Raw genomic sequence first — 17,539 nt, 5'->3', positions numbered from 1 at the left:
GAGGCTGGGTCCTGTGAAGAGTATGGTATCAGGGTGTGGTATCTTTGGAACAAGTTTTACTTACATATTTTAAGTACTGAATGTGCAACAAAATGCCTGGTGTAAGAGAGAAAGAGATTTTCTTTATAAAGTTGCTCATTTCTACTACTGCCAATACTAGCACGGATATTCAATTCAAGCTTTATTGTCCCTAGGGGAAATTTATTTTATATTGTACCGTTTCTTGTAATGGTTTAGATATGCGACTGAGAAACTCATTCATTTTTGCTCCTGTAGGGCTGTAGTCCACCGGGGTTCATAGGTAAACTATAATCGTTCATCACTAAAGACCTGGAAACGGTGATATACGACTGCATTGAAGCTCTCATGAATCAAAGTCAAGAAGTGAAACGCATTGCTGCTATCAAGGACAAATATACTGATGGGGGGGGGGGGGAGAAACGCAACATTTTCTGGAATGAGAATACTATAGGAGGAGGAGGTGTTGCGTTTCTTTTTTCCATCAGTGTCTTTCATGTGTGATACGAACTATATTTTTCTTCGAAACTACGAGACGCACATGAAATATTTTTTTCTTGATGGCAGTAGTGCGCTTCCTTAATTATGAGTTCAGGAAGGTGTAAAACGCGATGTACAGCGGTCCTCTAAGACGCGCATGTAAAGACATATCCGTGCCTTTGGTACCTGGACTGCGCTTCCAGCTCTGATACTGTAGGTGGCGGCGTATGTCAAAGCGGAGTGCTATAGAAATACACCAGAGGCGTTTTTAAGGAAGTTTTGTAAGGGAGCAAAGCGGAAGACTGCAACTAGGCGGGCTTTCTCCCCCCTTAGCAACGGTTCCTCCGTACAGCCTAGCAACCTCCTCCGGATCTAGCAGAGGACCGGGGAGTAGTCCGGCGCTATGGCGGCCCATGTCAGCGAGCTGGAGGCGGCGAAGAAGAACCTAAGCGAAGCCCTGGGAGAGAATTTGAAGCAGTGAGTAGGCCAGGCTAGGCTGCCCGACCATGCCTTTAAAGACGAATCCCCGCCCAGGGCTGTAATTTACTAGCGGAGCTGGCTCCCAGGGTCAGACGCTGAGTAGGCCTTGTAAAGCAGCGGGCTTTCCTGGGGTTGTGTTCCCGTCTTCCGCAAGCAGTACCTGCTCGCTTGCCTTCTGTTTAGAAACAAATGCTTGCTGTATTTCTATTCGTTATTTAATGCTTCTATTTGAAGTGTCTGTTGTCTTCTTTCACCTCGAACACAGGAAGTTACTTTTAAATTATTTTATTTTTCTTAATTCTGAGCAAAAGTAGCACAAATCACGGTGGTGGGTATTCGAAACTCTTCTAGTTCTGTTCGGTCTGCTTGTTTGTCTTATGGACGATGTGCATTACTGTTCAGTTCAAGCCGCTTTTACAAGAGCCAGAGGTTTCTCTCCGTTTGTGTTATTATTTGAGAGAGTTTACTGCAACATCTGAGTCTTAGTTACTGTCGCAAAGTTGGAGCTCAGCTCTTGTGTAGTTAACGGGACTCGCCGGCGCATTTCGTTATTTGGAATCTCGCTCAGGGCTGTTCTTGGCTTTATTTCACCGGATTGAAGTCGTTTTGCTGGCAGGCAGTTTGTTCTGGATTCTCGGTCATTAATTTAAAGTTCACTTGTAAGTGTCCTGTTCCACCAACCCTCCTGACTTCGCAGGAAATCTGCGCTGTGTCGTGTCTCGTCTCCTGCACACCTCTGCAAAGCCTCCTCACAAATTTAGTTTTGTTCCGGGCTAAATTCCAACGTGTGGCAATGGTGGCGGTAAATTCCCGCTCACAGGTGTATTCAGCGTGTGCTGTGTGTAACAGGACCATCACTTTGTCCCACACAACCTGGGGCGCGTCGTGTAGCTGCAGAGGTTTGGAGTGTTTCGCAGACTGAGGCGCTCTCTTGTACAGACGTGTCTGTGACTTTCTGCAGGTACTGGGCAAACCTGAAGCTGTGGTTCAAACAGAAGATCAGTAAAGAAGAGTTTGACCTCGAGGCCAGGCGGCTGCTCAGCCCAGGGAACGGTAAGAACAGGCCTTCTGCAGGGGGGACTGCTGGGTAAGACTTGTCCTGCTTTATTGTAGTTGGTGTCGAAACCTTCAGCAGGTAAAAGTCTTCCACTGCAGCGTTCGGACTGCTCTGTTTGGTGGAATATTTTGTAAATCACCATTCGTTGGATTTTTTAAAATTTATCCTTGCACGTTCCTTGCTTTCTAACAGTGTTGTCTTGAATAAAGTGATTCCGAGCCCAGGGTTTATCAGTTGGGGTAAAGCATGCAGGGCACGTGTCTTTGAGAGTGTCCTGGTCAGTAAGTGTCCCTATGTTGCATCTTTCATTTTACAGGAATATAAAACATTTTACACACACTTTCATGTTTAGGATCTGTCTAGATATTTGCTTGTGGCACTTATTTTTAATAATAAAACGGTGTTAAACCCAATGTTCAAAAAGTTTTGAATGCCTTCTGTAGATAGGTGTATAAAACTCCTTATATTTAAGTAATTGTTTATGAACAAACAGAATCCTCACCAGTTTTTTTTACACCCACTTGATTTGGAATTGCCAGTTGAGTGTTTCTCATGACTCCATAATCCATAATGCATCCATAATCCCTGCTACCTCAAATGGGAATGTGCTCAATTGGCGGCAGACTCCCCTCACTCTACCATCTTTAGCCCGTTGTCACAGGTAGCAGAGGCCCACACCTAAGGCTCAGTGCTGATTGGAGGAGAGGCATGCCCCTCACCAACAGCCCAGCATGCCTGCAAGTACTTGGAAGCCACAGGCGTCATTGTCAGCAAGAGCCGAGAGAGCCCTTGGTGGACTAACCCTACTCATCCTTGGCACTCAAACCACCATGCTCAGTTACAGTTGGCTGGTGACATGACCCACGCCTCATGAAAAACGCACGTTTACTGGATCCAGTCATTTTTTGGCATAGTTTTTTGTTCTGCGAAGGTCTGACTTAACCTCCTAAGGCACTTTGACATATAAAAGATGTGGCACAATAAATTTACACTGGTTTTAAGATGTACACTGTAACTCAAATCTTGTCAGTTTGTTACTTTTTTTTTTAGTTTTCCTCATTTGAAAACTTGGCTTCTTAATTCTGTGAAGTCAGCAGTTTCATTTTACCTTTTCAGTCAAGTGTGGTAAATATTAGAAAGTTTGAATGCCAAAAACATTTCGGAGATTAACCCCTTGTGAAAGAGGAGGATGGATTGCTGCACACACTGACACCTGCTGGCATCTCTCTGCAGTGCACTTCCACAATGACTTCCTTCTGGCCATTCTCACCCGCTGCCAGATCATGGTCTCCACCCCAGGTAAGAGGCTTTGCGATCGCAGGGAATTTTTTTTCCTTTGTCAAATTGAAAACAAGACCACAGTCAAACTGTAATATGTCTGAAATGTTGAAACTGTGTGGTAGCAGTTCCAGTTTGAATTTTGCTAACTTTTAAAAAAGATAATACTTATTTTTAACTGTCCTGGAGATTCCATGGTTATCCTACATACAGTAATACCTGAACTCTTCTCTGAATCAGTAAATTGGCATCCTATGCCTAATATTTCTTAAAATTCCTTCATTTCCCCACATGAGTTTTGGTTAGTAGAAGTTCCCTTTCCCTGGCACACAGACAGTTGTTCCAGTCAGTAGATGGCAGCAATCTACACTTAAAGTTTGGGTGCAGTAAGACGTAAGTCTCTGCTGATGTTGATGCTTGTGACACAAAGTGTGCGTTGGATAAACGCATAACACAATAGAGAGTTTTTGAAAGGAGATAATCACCCCTGGACAGAATATACAGACTACTAAGTTAATGTACATGAAATCAAATTTTAATATTTTGCTATTTGTCATACACTGTCGTCCCAAGAACAGAAATACTTGCACAAGCAGATAATGCAAAACTGATCTTGGGTTAGAATCGGCGGGTTTTATTCTTCAGAGAAAGTCTGTCCCCTCTCGATAGAACCAGTGAAAGAGAGGTCTAGGATTCATTTGTTCTCTCCCTCTCCTTGTTAGTCCTTGCCAGCTGTGCTTGTTTAAATTTCAAATGGGAAGCTTCCTCAGGAGAAGAGATGCAGAAACATACAGGTCTACAGTGCTCAGTTGGTAAAGCTCCTTTGCTTGGAGAGCAGTGTGAGCTCCAGGACTTGGACATTGCTCCTTCAAAGTTCAGTCATGTCACCCTCCGTCAGTGACGGCGCAGGAAGTGGAAGAGCAACCAGGTGCCTGTGGCTTTAAAGGGGACACGCAGGGTGACACTCAGCACTTCCTCTCCTGTGGACAGGTCATGACGAGTGGCTCAGCAGGTGGACATGTGGCTGCGCTCCTGCAACGTGTATTCCTCTCTCCTGAGCAGTGCAGGGACTGTTGCAGGAGAGCCTAGTCTTGCTAATTCTAAGGGAGGCAGGAGTATAATGGGAAATAATTGGCCATTGCAAGCTCAAAAACGCTTTGTGAGAAAGAAAGAAAGGCAAAAATAGCAGGAACATGAAATACTACAGTACGTGTAGTATTGATGGATATGGTAGTTCACTGTTTCTGAAGACTCCTTTTGCTGTGCTGGATTATGACGAAATATTTGCATTAATTTCCAGGGAAGTCACTTACTGCATCAAATGCAGTTCTAACTTAAGCAGTTTAGTTTGTGAGTATGTGTGAATTGGCTGACTTATGAATTTTCTTTCTGGAGAACTGATATTGGTTTACTCTCGTGATATTTCCATGCAGCTCACACTAAAGGCTAATGTTTAATGGCATGTAAAAAATGCGTACAGATTGTTTTCCTTTTCTTCACTGCACATAGACTCGAAGAAAGGCGCTTTTACATGGCACATTGAGAAGGTTGATTGCTTGGCTTTAGAAACTTCCTGTAATGTGTGGACGGATTTTTAAAATGCACCTTTACTGAACAAATCCAGCATCTACCCGTTAAACATTTTTCTGATGAAAGTTGCTTTATGGCTTTGAGTTAAGAAATACCATATGTCTATGTGCATTTTCAACAATTAGCGTGCCCTTCTATAAAACTGTCATTCCTGTTATGTGATTAAAATGGATTTTTTGTTAGTCATCCTATATAACTTATTTACTTGTCGTAATGAACAACACAAGGAAAAATTAATATAAAAATGGAATTTTTAAAGAGTGCATGTTACAACACCAGGAAAAAAATGGGAAAAAGCCTACCGCAGAAAGCATGATGTATTCATTCATGAACCTTCTGTAATGCAGACCTTGGCCACAAGGTGCCATGTAACAAGATTAACAAGATTGTCTAGGATTAGCGAAACATTTTGCATTTAGGCCATGAAGAACATCATCTTAAATTAAAGGAGGCCATTTGTTCAGTTTCCTGTGGCTCAGTTTGTCTGATGGTGTTTGACATCTAGGTGACAAACAGTTGGGTAGATGGCTCTCTGTGGGGGGGGGAACAACCAACAAAAATCCTTTTAATTCTTAAATGACCTTCTCCATAGAATCCACTTGAAATAAAATGCAAATTCCATTGACATTAAAATAATAGGTAATAGTTTAAATTTCTTCTTGTTTATTCATTTTAAAGCACACTGAGCTCACAGACTTAATATAAAGTGCATTTTCCTAGTGCAGTTATCTTTTGTTAGTATGTTTGGTTCTGCTATAGTACAGTATTTGTGTTCCTATAGAAATTGTGCATTATAGATATAATTAAGTCCTTGGCAATACTATGACTGGCCACCGTTTTTCTATGCTGCTGAATTATTTTTTGTGTGTTAACGCCGAGAAGTGAATAAGAAAGTCTTGTCCTAATCTCATGCGACCACACACATTGGCTTTCCTGGTTAAGAAGGAAGGTGGGGTTCAATAGAGGAGGACAGGAAGCTTGAACCACATTCCAGTACTGCATGTAAAGATCGCCACAAAACTGAGTTGGCCGGGATAAGCTAGAGGAATCTGCTTGTCACCACATACCCATTCCCGCTCAAGAGAGAGGGGATGGAAACAGGAGGAGCCTGGTGAAAGGCTTGACAGTAACGCCTGAAAAACGCAAAACGCACTTCAGCCATCTTTTACAGAAGTTAAAATTTTTAACCATCACTCAAAGCAAATAATGGGTAACTCTAATCATGTCTTACCCAGATACGTTTTGCATTCCAGTATATAGTGTCCCTAAACCATAAATGATGGAAGTGACTGTGATTTATGTCGCATATTTTATTATTTTGTTTTACATTACTAAGTTAAATATTTAATTTTGAAATGTATTACAGTAGACAGCAGTACGGTAGAAAGGGAAGGATAGGGAGAGATCAAAAACCAGGGAGAAGACAAGTTTCCAGGTATCAGACAGATAAATTGAGCTACACCCAGTGAGCTGCCCTTTACAACTTTACAAAAAGGTAGGCTCCTCCGACACATGACCTTTTTTGCTTTGCAAATATGGCTGTCATGAGTACTTTCTTCTTGGCAGAAACTAATAAAGAAACTGTTCCTGCTTTCTGCCTCCCATCCCATTAGTCAGCTATTTATCTTTGTGCCTTCTCTTACATCAAAGTATTAGGGTACTGTCAGATGCATAGAGTTGAGAAAAATCACAGATTTAGCTTGGGGTTTTTGATCTTCTGTGGTCTGTTGTGTGCTCTCCCTGATTGTGTTTCTCCTGTGTCTTTCAGAGGGTCCTGGCTCTTTGCCTTGGGCTGGGGGCTCTGCCTCTAAGCCTGGGAAGCCCAAAGGAAAGAAGAAGTTCTCCTCAGTCAGACAGAAATTTGATGTAAGTCCCCATCTTATTCCATCTGCTCTTCTGAAATTACAGCTTCCCCTCTATATTTCTATTTGCCCCAACTTTCATATCCAAATCATTTTCCCCATAGCTTGGAATACCGAATCCCACTTCCACCTGCCTTCCCTCCAGTGTCTCCATCTGCATGTTGTCTCCCTCTTTGTGCTGGGAGCCCTGGCCTCTGGCCTCCACGCTGTAAGCTGCTGACACCATGTACAGCAAAATCCCAAATTTACGTCCTGCCATTGAAGCGGAAAGGCCAGTTTTACGGAATGAAAGTGACTAGGTTGTAAGCTGACCTTTACATGGTGGCACTGGCTGTTTCCCACTTGAACACACACTTCCCTGTTCAGTCGTTTCTTTCCCATCGCATCCGCACAGCAATCGGGAACAGGATTCACCACTGTGTAAGACTTGGGGAGTGTTACCTCGTGGAAATTGAATTGCTCGCCGAATCCTCTGTTTCCGTGCATAGTCCCGCTGTGAAATAAATATATCTTCTTCTTTGACCATATCGCTGTTCTCTGATTCTCACCATCCTCAATAATATATTAAATCTATTACCATGATTATTCATCCATATGCAGTAGGCTTTGTTTTTGTTAATGAAGGAAAAAACGCAAGACTACACGTTTTTTTTCCCAACGTTATTATTTGACTAATTTGTGAAGAGTGAACTACACAACACCCATCTTAATTAAAAACTTTTTTTGGGGGAATGAAATCGACCTGACCTGTTTCATAAAAATGGGATTTTACTATGATCTTATGTAGACTCAAACCCATTCACAGTTCACTACACAGCTACTATTCTTATGAGAGTAGCTATGTAGTCTGTATGTTTATACATGTCTGTATTTGGTATGTACCCCAGGGGACGCTTTTTTGAGTTTGTTACATGGGTCGAGGTAAAATTATCTTTAGGGAACTAGGGCCTGACAGGGCTGCAACCATATTATTTTTATTAGGATTTTTTTTATTCATGCAAGTTTTGGTCTGCATATTATTTCATAAAAAGACAATGGGTAATAGGGAGACTCTTTCAGACTCTGCCCCTCTACAATGTAATCTAAATTTTTTGTACAACATTATACCACTGCCATTCCAGAGAAGCCTACAAGACTCCTCTTGTTTAGTAGTTTGTTCTATATCAGGTTTTGTGAGCTGCCAGTAAATACACAAATATATCCACCGTCTGGTGGAGGTTATTTCGAGATTTGTACCTTTTGTTATGGGAGTTCTCTGGTACAGCTGTTGGAGAAGCTGGAATGGGTCAAGCTGCTAAGCAGTGGGAGTCTTTTGCTCATTTTCCCTGATCTGCATAACCCCACGGCTCTCTCTCTCCCACAGCACCGCTTCCAGCCCCAGAACCCCCTCAGCGGCGCGCAGCCCTTCAGCCCGAGGGAGGCCGGGGCGGAGGAGGAGGAGCTGCGTCTCAGCGCACACACGCTGCTGCTGCCCACCAGGGGGCAGCTGGAGGCTCGGATGATGGTGACAGCCTTTGAGCTCGGCTTGGACAACGTCACCGAGGATGCTGTCAGCACACTGGTCTGCGCTGTGGAGGTACGATGATGGGGATGGGGGATGATGGAGGATAATAGGATTTTTTGTTTTACAAAAATCCTTCCTCGGTTCCTGCACGTTTTCCACAGAGAAGGTATAGGAGAGACAGGGGTATCTGCAAATAGACTAACTATGGTTTGGCATAATATGGTTCCAACTTCCACACCAGTTCTTTGTGATCTTGCACTGCAGCTGTGCCTCTGCTCTGATTAAAATGAGTTTTTCTCAGTTACTGGCTAGCTCCTTTTTATTGTAATGAGGAAATAAATGTGCTTATTGCATTATTTTCTTTATGATTTATGATGAGAGGTAATTTATTCATCTGATCTGCATACCCAGGAACTGGGAAGCCCTGATAAACTCATTATTCACTCTTTTCTTGCACGTTTTGAAATAAGGGACTTTCTTTTTCACTGTTGTTGATATCTTACATTTCATGAACAAAGCTCAAGACAATTTGGGAACAAAACATTGCAAGAAACAAAACCCCCCTCCAGTTTAAAACCTATTTTTTTGCATAAGACCTTATAGTGTACCCTGTCCTTCCTCCTCCTCTGTCACTGCTTTGAAATGGGGAAGTGAAATGGTGTTCAGCGTGTGTTTAATATATTTACAGCCGAGGAAAAGTGTTGGATAGTGGTTGGACAGTAAAGGGATCAGAGAGGGATGATGCACTTCAGTTGAAATGCAGGAGATCACTTTGAAAGCATACATGATTCTTTAGCTGGTTTTAAAATGGGCACAAGCCAGTATCTAGTATGAATTAGTGTGGGAGGATGAGGGATCTTTCTCTGCTCTTACGTGACGAGGTACTTTTCAACAGCTTCTTCTGTACTATTTTTGGACTAACCCTTGGGTGCTTTTTCAATACACAGTTTTTCCAGTTTGAATTTCTGTAGGGATTCTAAGAACCTTGGCTTTAAGTGTAGAACAGCTGCCAGTTTGCCAACAAGCATAAAGATATTTAACTTTAATATAGGGGTGTATGTTGACACTGTGTTGTAAAGACCTGAAAATCTGCTCCCGGACAAGTCAATAGACCTTCTTGAAGGAATGTTTAAAGAGACAAATTTTCCCTGGTTCCCCCTGTGCTCCCAGAAAGAGAGTAAGTTAACATCAAAGTCATACCTTTCCACGCAGTCATAGTGTTAATGTACACCTTTTCTTTCACCCCCTTGAATAATAGTAATTAAGGGGTCTAAATGTGACCCTCTCCCCCAAGATCACATCAATATCTTTGATAATTTTGGCATCTGCTGGATCTTGGTGCCAATATTATATACAGTGTGCTGTATTTTACTTATACAACAAATTCGAAAGCAACAAAGTCTACTCTTGTACCAAGTCACATCCTGCAGGGTTCTTGAGGACAGTGATGGCTGAAGTCCATCTAACCGTACGAACTCATGCATATCGGCCAGTACAATGAAATTCAGGGCTGGCTGCTCATTTGAAGATCTCTGCAGCCATTCATTGATGCCCAGGTCCAGATCTGCCCACACCAGCAAGCCATTTGGAAAGGTGCCCCTGCCTGCCATATAATAATGTAACAAAGGTGTGGAGCAGGTGCCTATACAATTAAAACTTATATCAGTTTAGTTGCTAACATATACCAGTTCACGAGGAAATAGGTTCACAGTAACAAAAAAATTCCACTAAAAAAATTCAATCCTTTATTAGAAAAAATTCAATCCTTTATTAGAAGAGCAGGACACGGTCTTGCGGAGATTCATTTTTATTCAGTTCAATAAGTACAGCAGTGTACGTTGAGTCTGTTTTCTAATTTCTAAATGAGTTTGGCTCATTTCATGCTCAAGAGGTTTGCATCCTGTTCTTTGAAGTTGTTTGCTCTTTCTCTTGATAACTTCGTTAGGCACAGGTCAATTTATTTTTCCTCTACAAAGATGGTTCTTTTATTTTAACAGACCTTGTGGTGGTGTGTTCACCAATACAAAGCTGTATACTTAACATATACCAGTACTTTTTCCATACATATTAAGTAATTGCACTTTGACCTTGAATATATGCTGATGTGTCCCACTTCAAAGACTTATCCAAAATCTGTTACTGGCTGCCTAAACTATGTGCTGAAATAGACAAATACAATGCTATTTTCCATCGCTTCCCAAAACCCAATAAAAGCTACCCCTTATTTGCAATTTTATGACATAATTATTCTATTTAAAGTTTTATTTACTTTGTTTCTGTCTTTTTAAACAGTATTCCTGGGAAGAATTGTCAGCTATTCAAACAAACTTTTTGTTGATTAAAAACCAGAAATGAAAATATCTGGGTTTTTAGAAATTAGAGTTGTCAGAAAGACAACATATTAATTGTATCCAGGATATGCTGCATATGTTTTTCCACCTGCACGGTTCAGTTTGTGTCTAGAAGTTGGTGGTTAGAGCTTTGGATGAGAGAGTTAGCAGACTGCAAACACAGGGACAGGAAGAAACTCCAGCTGAAAGCTGACAGAAAGGACTGCCAAAAAGGCACCAAACGTTGTCAGTAGTGAGGCTGCTGAGCGAGGAGTCCCAGGAGGCCCCTTGAGGGAGCAAAAAGAAACCATTGTGGCATGAGTCAGAAGGCCGAGCCATGGCCTCCATAGGTGGTGAGTGTTCCAGCTTCGTCCATGCCTTCGCCTCTACACAAAGAGGAGGAGTACAAGTTGCCTCTTCCACTGCCCTAACCTCTGGAGAGGAAGGAGGAAGACTATTGGCTGCTGCCCTGCCCCTGCTGGCATCCTTCCCAGTATTCCCAGGAGGAGCTGACATTTTACCCATTACCAGAGAGTATCTCCAGGTAACTGGCCTCCTTACGTCTTCAGTGGCCAGGGATGTCCTGCCAGTGTCCCGCCCAGCAGTTCCAGTGGGGTAGGGTGTCAGCAGGCTGTTGACATCTAGCCCGTTGTCTTCAGAGGGATAAGATGCCATGACATCAACACTCTGCCTGTCATCCTTTGTACATGGTACCTTCCTGAAATCTTCAGTAAAAGAGCACTGCCAGATAATGGATTGCCTGTCTAGCCATTGGAACGTAAGGATCTCAGAGCTGTACCCCTGATGAGCTGACCTTGCAACAGTGTTCTACATTAAGGTTCCAAGATGGAGTGCCCCATGCACCACTGCAAGGGAAAGTGGGGACCCTTTTCCGCCGGCTCTAGATAGATTCAAGAAGGAAGACAGCCATCTGGGATTGTTCCCTCTTTTCTGTCCATGTTGTGTTTTAGTAGACAGTTGCTTATGCATGTTGTAGGGATGAGCTCTGTAGTAGAATATGTGATAAGTTGCCTGCAGATACTGTAGCAAAGGAACTGCCACTAGGAGCTGCTAGAAACATTGGATTTAAGTATTCACAGATTTACTCGCTGCAGTGTATAACAGTTTTACCTATGTTTTGGAAAGCAAAGATTTCTTACAGGCTTTAGCAAGGTCTCTGGATACAAGGATGGCACACAGTGGAAGAATTGTTGTCTTTATAGGTTTTTGTGGTCTCTAGTGCCCAATAGCAATCCCATCTTAATGCAACCTATCAGATATGTATATAACATTCAAGATATCATGTCAGTTTGGAAAACCAGGTATACAATGCACTTTAAACATTCTAGATCATATGCAAACCTGTTTGTCAAGTGCTGAATACCTGCTGATTTTAAAAGCACCTTTCAAATGGCACCTGATAAAAACTTACAAAACAACTGATTTGGTTCAGTTAAATAATTGACGTATAAATTAAAGGGAAACCAAAAACGGTCCTCAAGAACCAGGTTCGCTCACCTCTGTTCTAAACTAATTGCTTTTGTGTAAAAATCACATTAGTGTTATATCGATATGTTACTGTGTTACTGGATGTCCGCAGCGTATATAGAGGCCATTAAAAGCATAGGCAGTACAACATATATAAAACTCTACAATGTTGTGGACATTAATGCAACAGTGGCAGGAGACAAACTTAGGTATATACACATTATTCTAAATAAGCACAGTATAGGAAAACACAAGGCATGATGCATCCAAAATAAGATTGTCTTCTGTTGTTCTGCTTTTTGAATAAAGTTTTACCATGACTCATTTGGTAAATTAGCAGTTTTGCTAATTCTGACAAGGTGGCACAGTATAGTAGAGCAGTGCTAATTGTGCTGATCTTGTTCTGTCAACTTTAGTTTTTGATGAACAAGAGCACTTTTATTTCATAAGTGGATATTTTATGAAAAACATACATGGATATGTGAGAATATGGACAGGGTCTTCCTTTATCATATCTGTGTTCTTAGACTCTAAGCAAATTGAAGGTGTTTTCATTTAATTCCACATTCCTGTAGCCACAGTCAGTACTTGCAGACCAGCCCTTTCTCATGGCCACAGAAAACCATGAGGCAAAAGTCTGCAAGCACTGTAATACAGACCCACTCGGTGGCATGATCAGCTTGCAATGGCAGTTTCTTAACTTGAATTTGTTAATGTACTGTTCTGTCATGGTAGAATTATCTTTCTTTAAAAAATTAAACTTTTGCTTTCATTGTTAAATGCTCAGACTTGCAGGCTGCATACAATAATATATACAATCTGGCTTTTAGACAATTTGAGAAAATTCAGCTATGGGTGGCCCTTTCTCAGGACTACACATTGCCACTTCAGCAGGACCGTTGAGTGAAGGGTGAGCAGGCTGGCTGGAGTCGAGGCTCGAGTCTCCACTGGAGATAGGGAACATTCTGGCTTGCGCTTCTGAAACTGGTAGTCAGCTGTTCTTTGTTCTTCAGGTTTGCACGGCTGTCCCAAATGTATACTTCAAAGCCAGCATTACCAGTTCACACAAAAACTACAAAGAGACAGAAAGATGAAACATTTATGCATACAAAACGTCTAGACCCCCTTCCTCCCTCTCTGTTCCAGCACCACCTGAAAGATGTCCTGACAGCCGTGGTCTCCCGGAGAAAGGCGTACCGACTGCGTGACGGGCACTTCCCCTACGCCTTCGGTAGTGACATCACACCGCAGCCCTACTTGAAGAACAGTGTGGCGGCCTACCAGAGCTGCACAGAGTGGTGAGGAAGGCCTGGGACATATCGCACTGCTCTTGCCTATGAAGGCAGTTTCTAAATTTGATACAGAAGAACTTTTTAACACTATAGAATGTTATGAAACAAAAATACTGGTAAAATAATTTAACGTAGAGGCTACCCTTGGTCTCTCTGTCACTACACGGTTTTCTACAGATGATGTTTGAAGTGTTGTTGAGCTGTGGAAAAATGTGCATGTGCAAAAATAACAGAAGAACAAAGCTGTGCAAAGCTGCAGAAATGTGTTCCACAGGAACACAAGATCATTTTGATTGAAGCAGACATGTAAATTAAAACAGTACATGCACCCTAGTTCTTTACACTTTAGGTGTGTCTGTTTCTCATTTTGTGCTTCTAAATAAAACAGTTTTTTTTGGATATCCAGTATCTAGTTTCATAAAATTTGAAAAAACATCCCTTTGTATGTGTGCAATTTGAGATAACCATTATATAATAACAGCACATTGTAAATTAAGGATACAGTTATATCTTTAATTTACAATGTACAGTTTTCTGCAGACCTCTTAGTTTAATCAACATGTACATTTTTTGGGATTCTTAAAACTATTTTGTCTATTAAATTTATCTTTTGCAAATCACAAGGTATATGAAGTTGTAGTAGTATCTATTGTTTGCTGCACTTCTTTGTTTAAAGAAATCTAACAGTTTCTGCCTTCTTAATCCACACTGGCTATCCCACAAAACTATCTCATTACATTGCACGTGTCAGACCAATACAGTATCACACTTGCTGTGCCTGTATTATGCTATTGAACTCGCATCTTGTGGTGCTCCTCCACAACACACTGCTAATAGGCTATGTGTATTCATACCCCACAGTTATCCACCAAGTGTAGCTCAGCTCAGACCTCTGGCTTTAGTAAACTCTCTGGCACTATGTGTGGGAGGGCGAGTGTGTGTGTGTGCGTGGGTATCAACCAGGACAGCTTTGTGACAGTACAGTACATGGAGCAGCGGTAGCTTTGAGAGGAAGTTGGCTCCTGGCTCAGCCTGACTGAAGGGTGCGTCACTGTCTCACACCTTTCCAAGCTACAGGAACTCGAATGCTAATAAGTGGGGAAAAACTTAAGAATTTCCCCTTTTGCTCGCTTATTTTTTCAGTAATTCTCACTTTTGTCAAGTTTAAACATTTTGGCAGCCGCTTTTTACAGATTTCTTGTAGCTTCTTTCTCCTTACTGGAAGCATATGTGTGGGTATGCTTTTTTTACGTTCTGTAATTGTTTGAAATGGTTTTACTTGAATTATTTTACTTTAACCTGTAAACCTTCAAAACCGCTGTTCCATCTGCTCTTTTTGTCTTTTTGGGGGCTGTGCCTCCACAGTGTGTTTAAACCTGCTTAACAGAAGAGTTTAGATTTATTGGGGCTAACTATGGTCCATTAGTGCTGTTCGGATATCTCGTTTGTACAGGAATTCACAGATCTGCTGTTGCTGCCGGCTGCTGCAGCTCAGGCTATTGACTGTGTTCATCCTTGTGGAATCCATGTGTATACTGGACAGATGAGGTCAAGACGTGAACTCACATGTTCTGTATTCTAGCCTAAAAGCTTATTTTATTAATTGGTTTTAGTGTGGGTTTATTTTGTGTTGTTTGTGCCTGTCTTATGCTTTCAGAAGTGTGTACATAAAAGGTGCTTTAGAAAGGTCTTTCTATCTCCTCTGCCCCAGTAGCAGTATGATCTCCCTCTAACCTCCTCTCTCCAGTCCTCCCCCCAGCGCCTCTCTGCCGGCAGGGCCGCCCCCCCAGGTGTCGCCAGATGAGGCAGAGCAGCAGGCTGCACTCCTGTTGGCCTGTTCAGGAGACCGCCTCCCTCCCCCACTGCCCCCTATCAACATGTCGGACCTCCTGGAGGCACTGCAGGTATGGAGGACACCAGGGGGGCATGTTAGCAAGATAGTTTTATAGCTGCCTAATGATGGCGATTACAGCATGTCAGCTCCTTTTAACTTACTTGAGTTTGCATGGAAACTAGGGAAAAGATTAGTCACTTTGCCAGTTGCTGTGCATGCATTTGTCACAAGTGAAAAATCAAAAGCCCTTAATATTTTACTTAAGTGTTATAAGTAATGGTTCCTTTTTTGAATATGGTATTAACTTAACATTTACAAATTATCATCTAAAAAATAAAATCGGGGTCTGCTGCTCTAAGCAGACATCCAGTGTGAACTGGATTCTTGTGGCATTCAGAACCACTGTGGAGCTTCAAGAACAAATACTTTCAGTGGAAATTCATGTTACTGATGATGAGCTGTTCGTCCCTGACTGGCCACTGCTCTTCACAGGTTCACCGGGAGGTCATGCCCTCTCACACTGTGTATGCCCTCAACATGGAGCGTATCCTGGCACGGCTGTGGCACCCCAGTCACGAAGAGCTGGAGCAGGACCACATCCACCGACGGCGCCTGGCTGCCAAGGAAGGACTTCTGGTCTGTTGACCGGCTCTCAGAGAGACAGAGTGCTTCAGAAAGCAGGCCTGTGTGACCAAGCTTCCCAAGATAGTACAGTCTCCTCTGGGGCCTCTCCCAAAATGAACTCGTGCTTTTGGGAATGTCTACTAGACTGAACTTTTGGTTTCACTTTAAGAGGTGGTTCAATCCTACTTGTGATGTAAAAATACAGAACACTGAGAGCCAGTATCCAGTAACTGTGGGAGGGGTGGGGGTGTCCCAGATTCTGATTGTGGTGATGAGAAACTCAAGGATTGTCAAAGGGACTCAAGGTGGTATTCAAACTTGTACAATGGGAAGTTCTAATCGCTGTTTAAACAACCTGAGAAGCACAAGATTTTTACAAAAACCAGTCTGGTCTTATGACTAACCTTCACAATATATCATCACAAATTGATGGCCTGGCCACGTCAGAGATGGAGAGACAGTAGGGGTATAAACAAATTCAGGAACTTTCTGCTGAGGATGGATTGTGATAATGAAAGTGTCCAGTACTGCTGGAGAAGATTAACCAAGTCAGCGCTGTCATGAAAGTAGTGAATGCCATATTCAGCACCCTGCTTACTTTCTTCCCTGCACATATTTCTTTCCCAGCCCAGCCTGCTCTAAGGAGTCTGAGCAAGATGAAGTCTTATGTTAATGCAGCCAGATATCCTCAGGATCTGCTTAAATACATTGAGAAGTGTTTTCCCCCCTTCTCCGACACATTCAATCATACTAACTGAAGTGCTATTTGTCAGTTGCTGATTAAAACACCCCATGAAGAGCATACATTTGTAAGTGATCATAAAAAGTTACATAAACTGTCATGAGTGTATAAGTCCGTCTTATGCTAATAATTTAAAAGATGCTCTTGCCTTTATGAGGCTTAACCAAAAAGTAAAGGGATGAACAGCTCCAGTTCAGTCCAGGTCAGTGGGTTTATTCCACATCAGCTTTCTCTTTGCTACATCATTTACTTTCTTGATGAAAAGGATCATTCCAAGGCCTCTTGTTGATGACTTGAAGCTTACCTGTTAAACCTACACAGCGGTGCAGATCTCAAGGCTGGTAGAACCCGCTCCTGTCTGTCTGCAGCGTGACTCACCTTCCTGAGCTATAGTGGACGGGGCTGTGGCGCTCAACAAGCTCTTGCTGTGATGTTTTGGTTGTAGACTATTTACAGGAGAGGTACAAGTAATTTTGTCAGTACTGACTGTAAATAGTACATTGACTTATGTAATTAAAATAACTGATGCACTTTATTGCATTGTTTCTGTAGAATGTTTTCAAGAAACAACTTTTTTTTCCCCACCTCAAATACGTTTTCCCATTTTGCAGTGTTTTGACCCCGAGCAAATGCTACATGACATCTTAATGCTGGGAACTCCAGTGTAAAGAAATAGTGAGTTTCAGAGCTGAAAATTGTACAGGAGGAGAAATAACTTTAAAAAGTCCTTTTCAGTATTTTTTTAAACCTGTGAAACTTTTTTTTTCTGTAAAGGTCAGCTGATGAACTTCCTAAAAGTACACCGATTGTTAACATTCTTGAGACTTATCAGTTTTAGACATTTAAGAAATTGACTACAAATAGCCACTAGGTGTCACTAGTGATCTATAGTGTTTTATCCTATGCAGCGTTTTAGTCAAATGGAACTTGTGACAAATGAATAGCCTACCGCGAAACAAA

The 17,539-nt window shown here is 42.0% G+C and overlaps 2 protein-coding genes across 3 annotated transcripts in view; one reads left to right on the top strand and one right to left on the bottom strand.

The window, feature by feature from the left end:
- Positions 1-510: 510 nt before the first annotated feature.
- tada1 (transcriptional adaptor 1) lies at positions 511-17,294 on the top strand. The gene is made up of 8 exons (XM_088599277.1): positions 511-975; positions 1,940-2,031; positions 3,269-3,334; positions 6,672-6,769; positions 8,129-8,341; positions 13,234-13,385; positions 15,127-15,283; positions 15,706-17,294. The coding sequence occupies exons 1-8, from the start codon at positions 902-904 to the stop codon at positions 15,856-15,858; spliced, it is 1,005 nt and encodes a 334-aa protein (XP_088455403.1). The 5' UTR covers positions 511-901; the 3' UTR covers positions 15,859-17,294.
- LOC148652487 (uncharacterized) overlaps positions 9,900-17,539 on the bottom strand; it is a 93,809-nt gene continuing 86,169 nt past the window's right edge. Inside the window, exon 5 of one of the 2 annotated variants that reach the window (XR_015925354.1) lies at positions 9,900-13,159. The gene's annotated coding sequence lies outside the window, so the exon portion shown is untranslated. Of the gene's footprint in view, positions 13,160-16,895; positions 17,026-17,539 lie in introns of those variants that run through there. The other variant, XR_015925351.1, reaches the window with a different exon arrangement.

This window comes from Lepisosteus platostomus, chromosome 11 (genome assembly GCF_059453375.1).
Source record: "Lepisosteus platostomus isolate fLepPlt1 chromosome 11, fLepPlt1.hap1, whole genome shotgun sequence".
In the NCBI taxonomy this organism is placed as follows: domain Eukaryota; kingdom Metazoa; phylum Chordata; class Actinopteri; order Semionotiformes; family Lepisosteidae; genus Lepisosteus; species Lepisosteus platostomus.
This window is presented reverse-complemented; position numbering and strand designations above follow the sequence as displayed.

Excerpts from the sequence above, each read along its gene's own strand:
- tada1 (XM_088599277.1), top strand. The coding sequence starts at position 902 with ATGGCGGCCCATGTCAGCGAGCTGGAGGCGGCGAAGAAGAACCTAAGC. Across the intron at positions 8,342-13,233 it reads CACTGGTCTGCGCTGTGGAG|CACCACCTGAAAGATGTCCT; the intron begins GTACGATGATGG and ends TCTCTGTTCCAG. Across the intron at positions 15,284-15,705 it reads ACCTCCTGGAGGCACTGCAG|GTTCACCGGGAGGTCATGCC; the intron begins GTATGGAGGACA and ends TGCTCTTCACAG.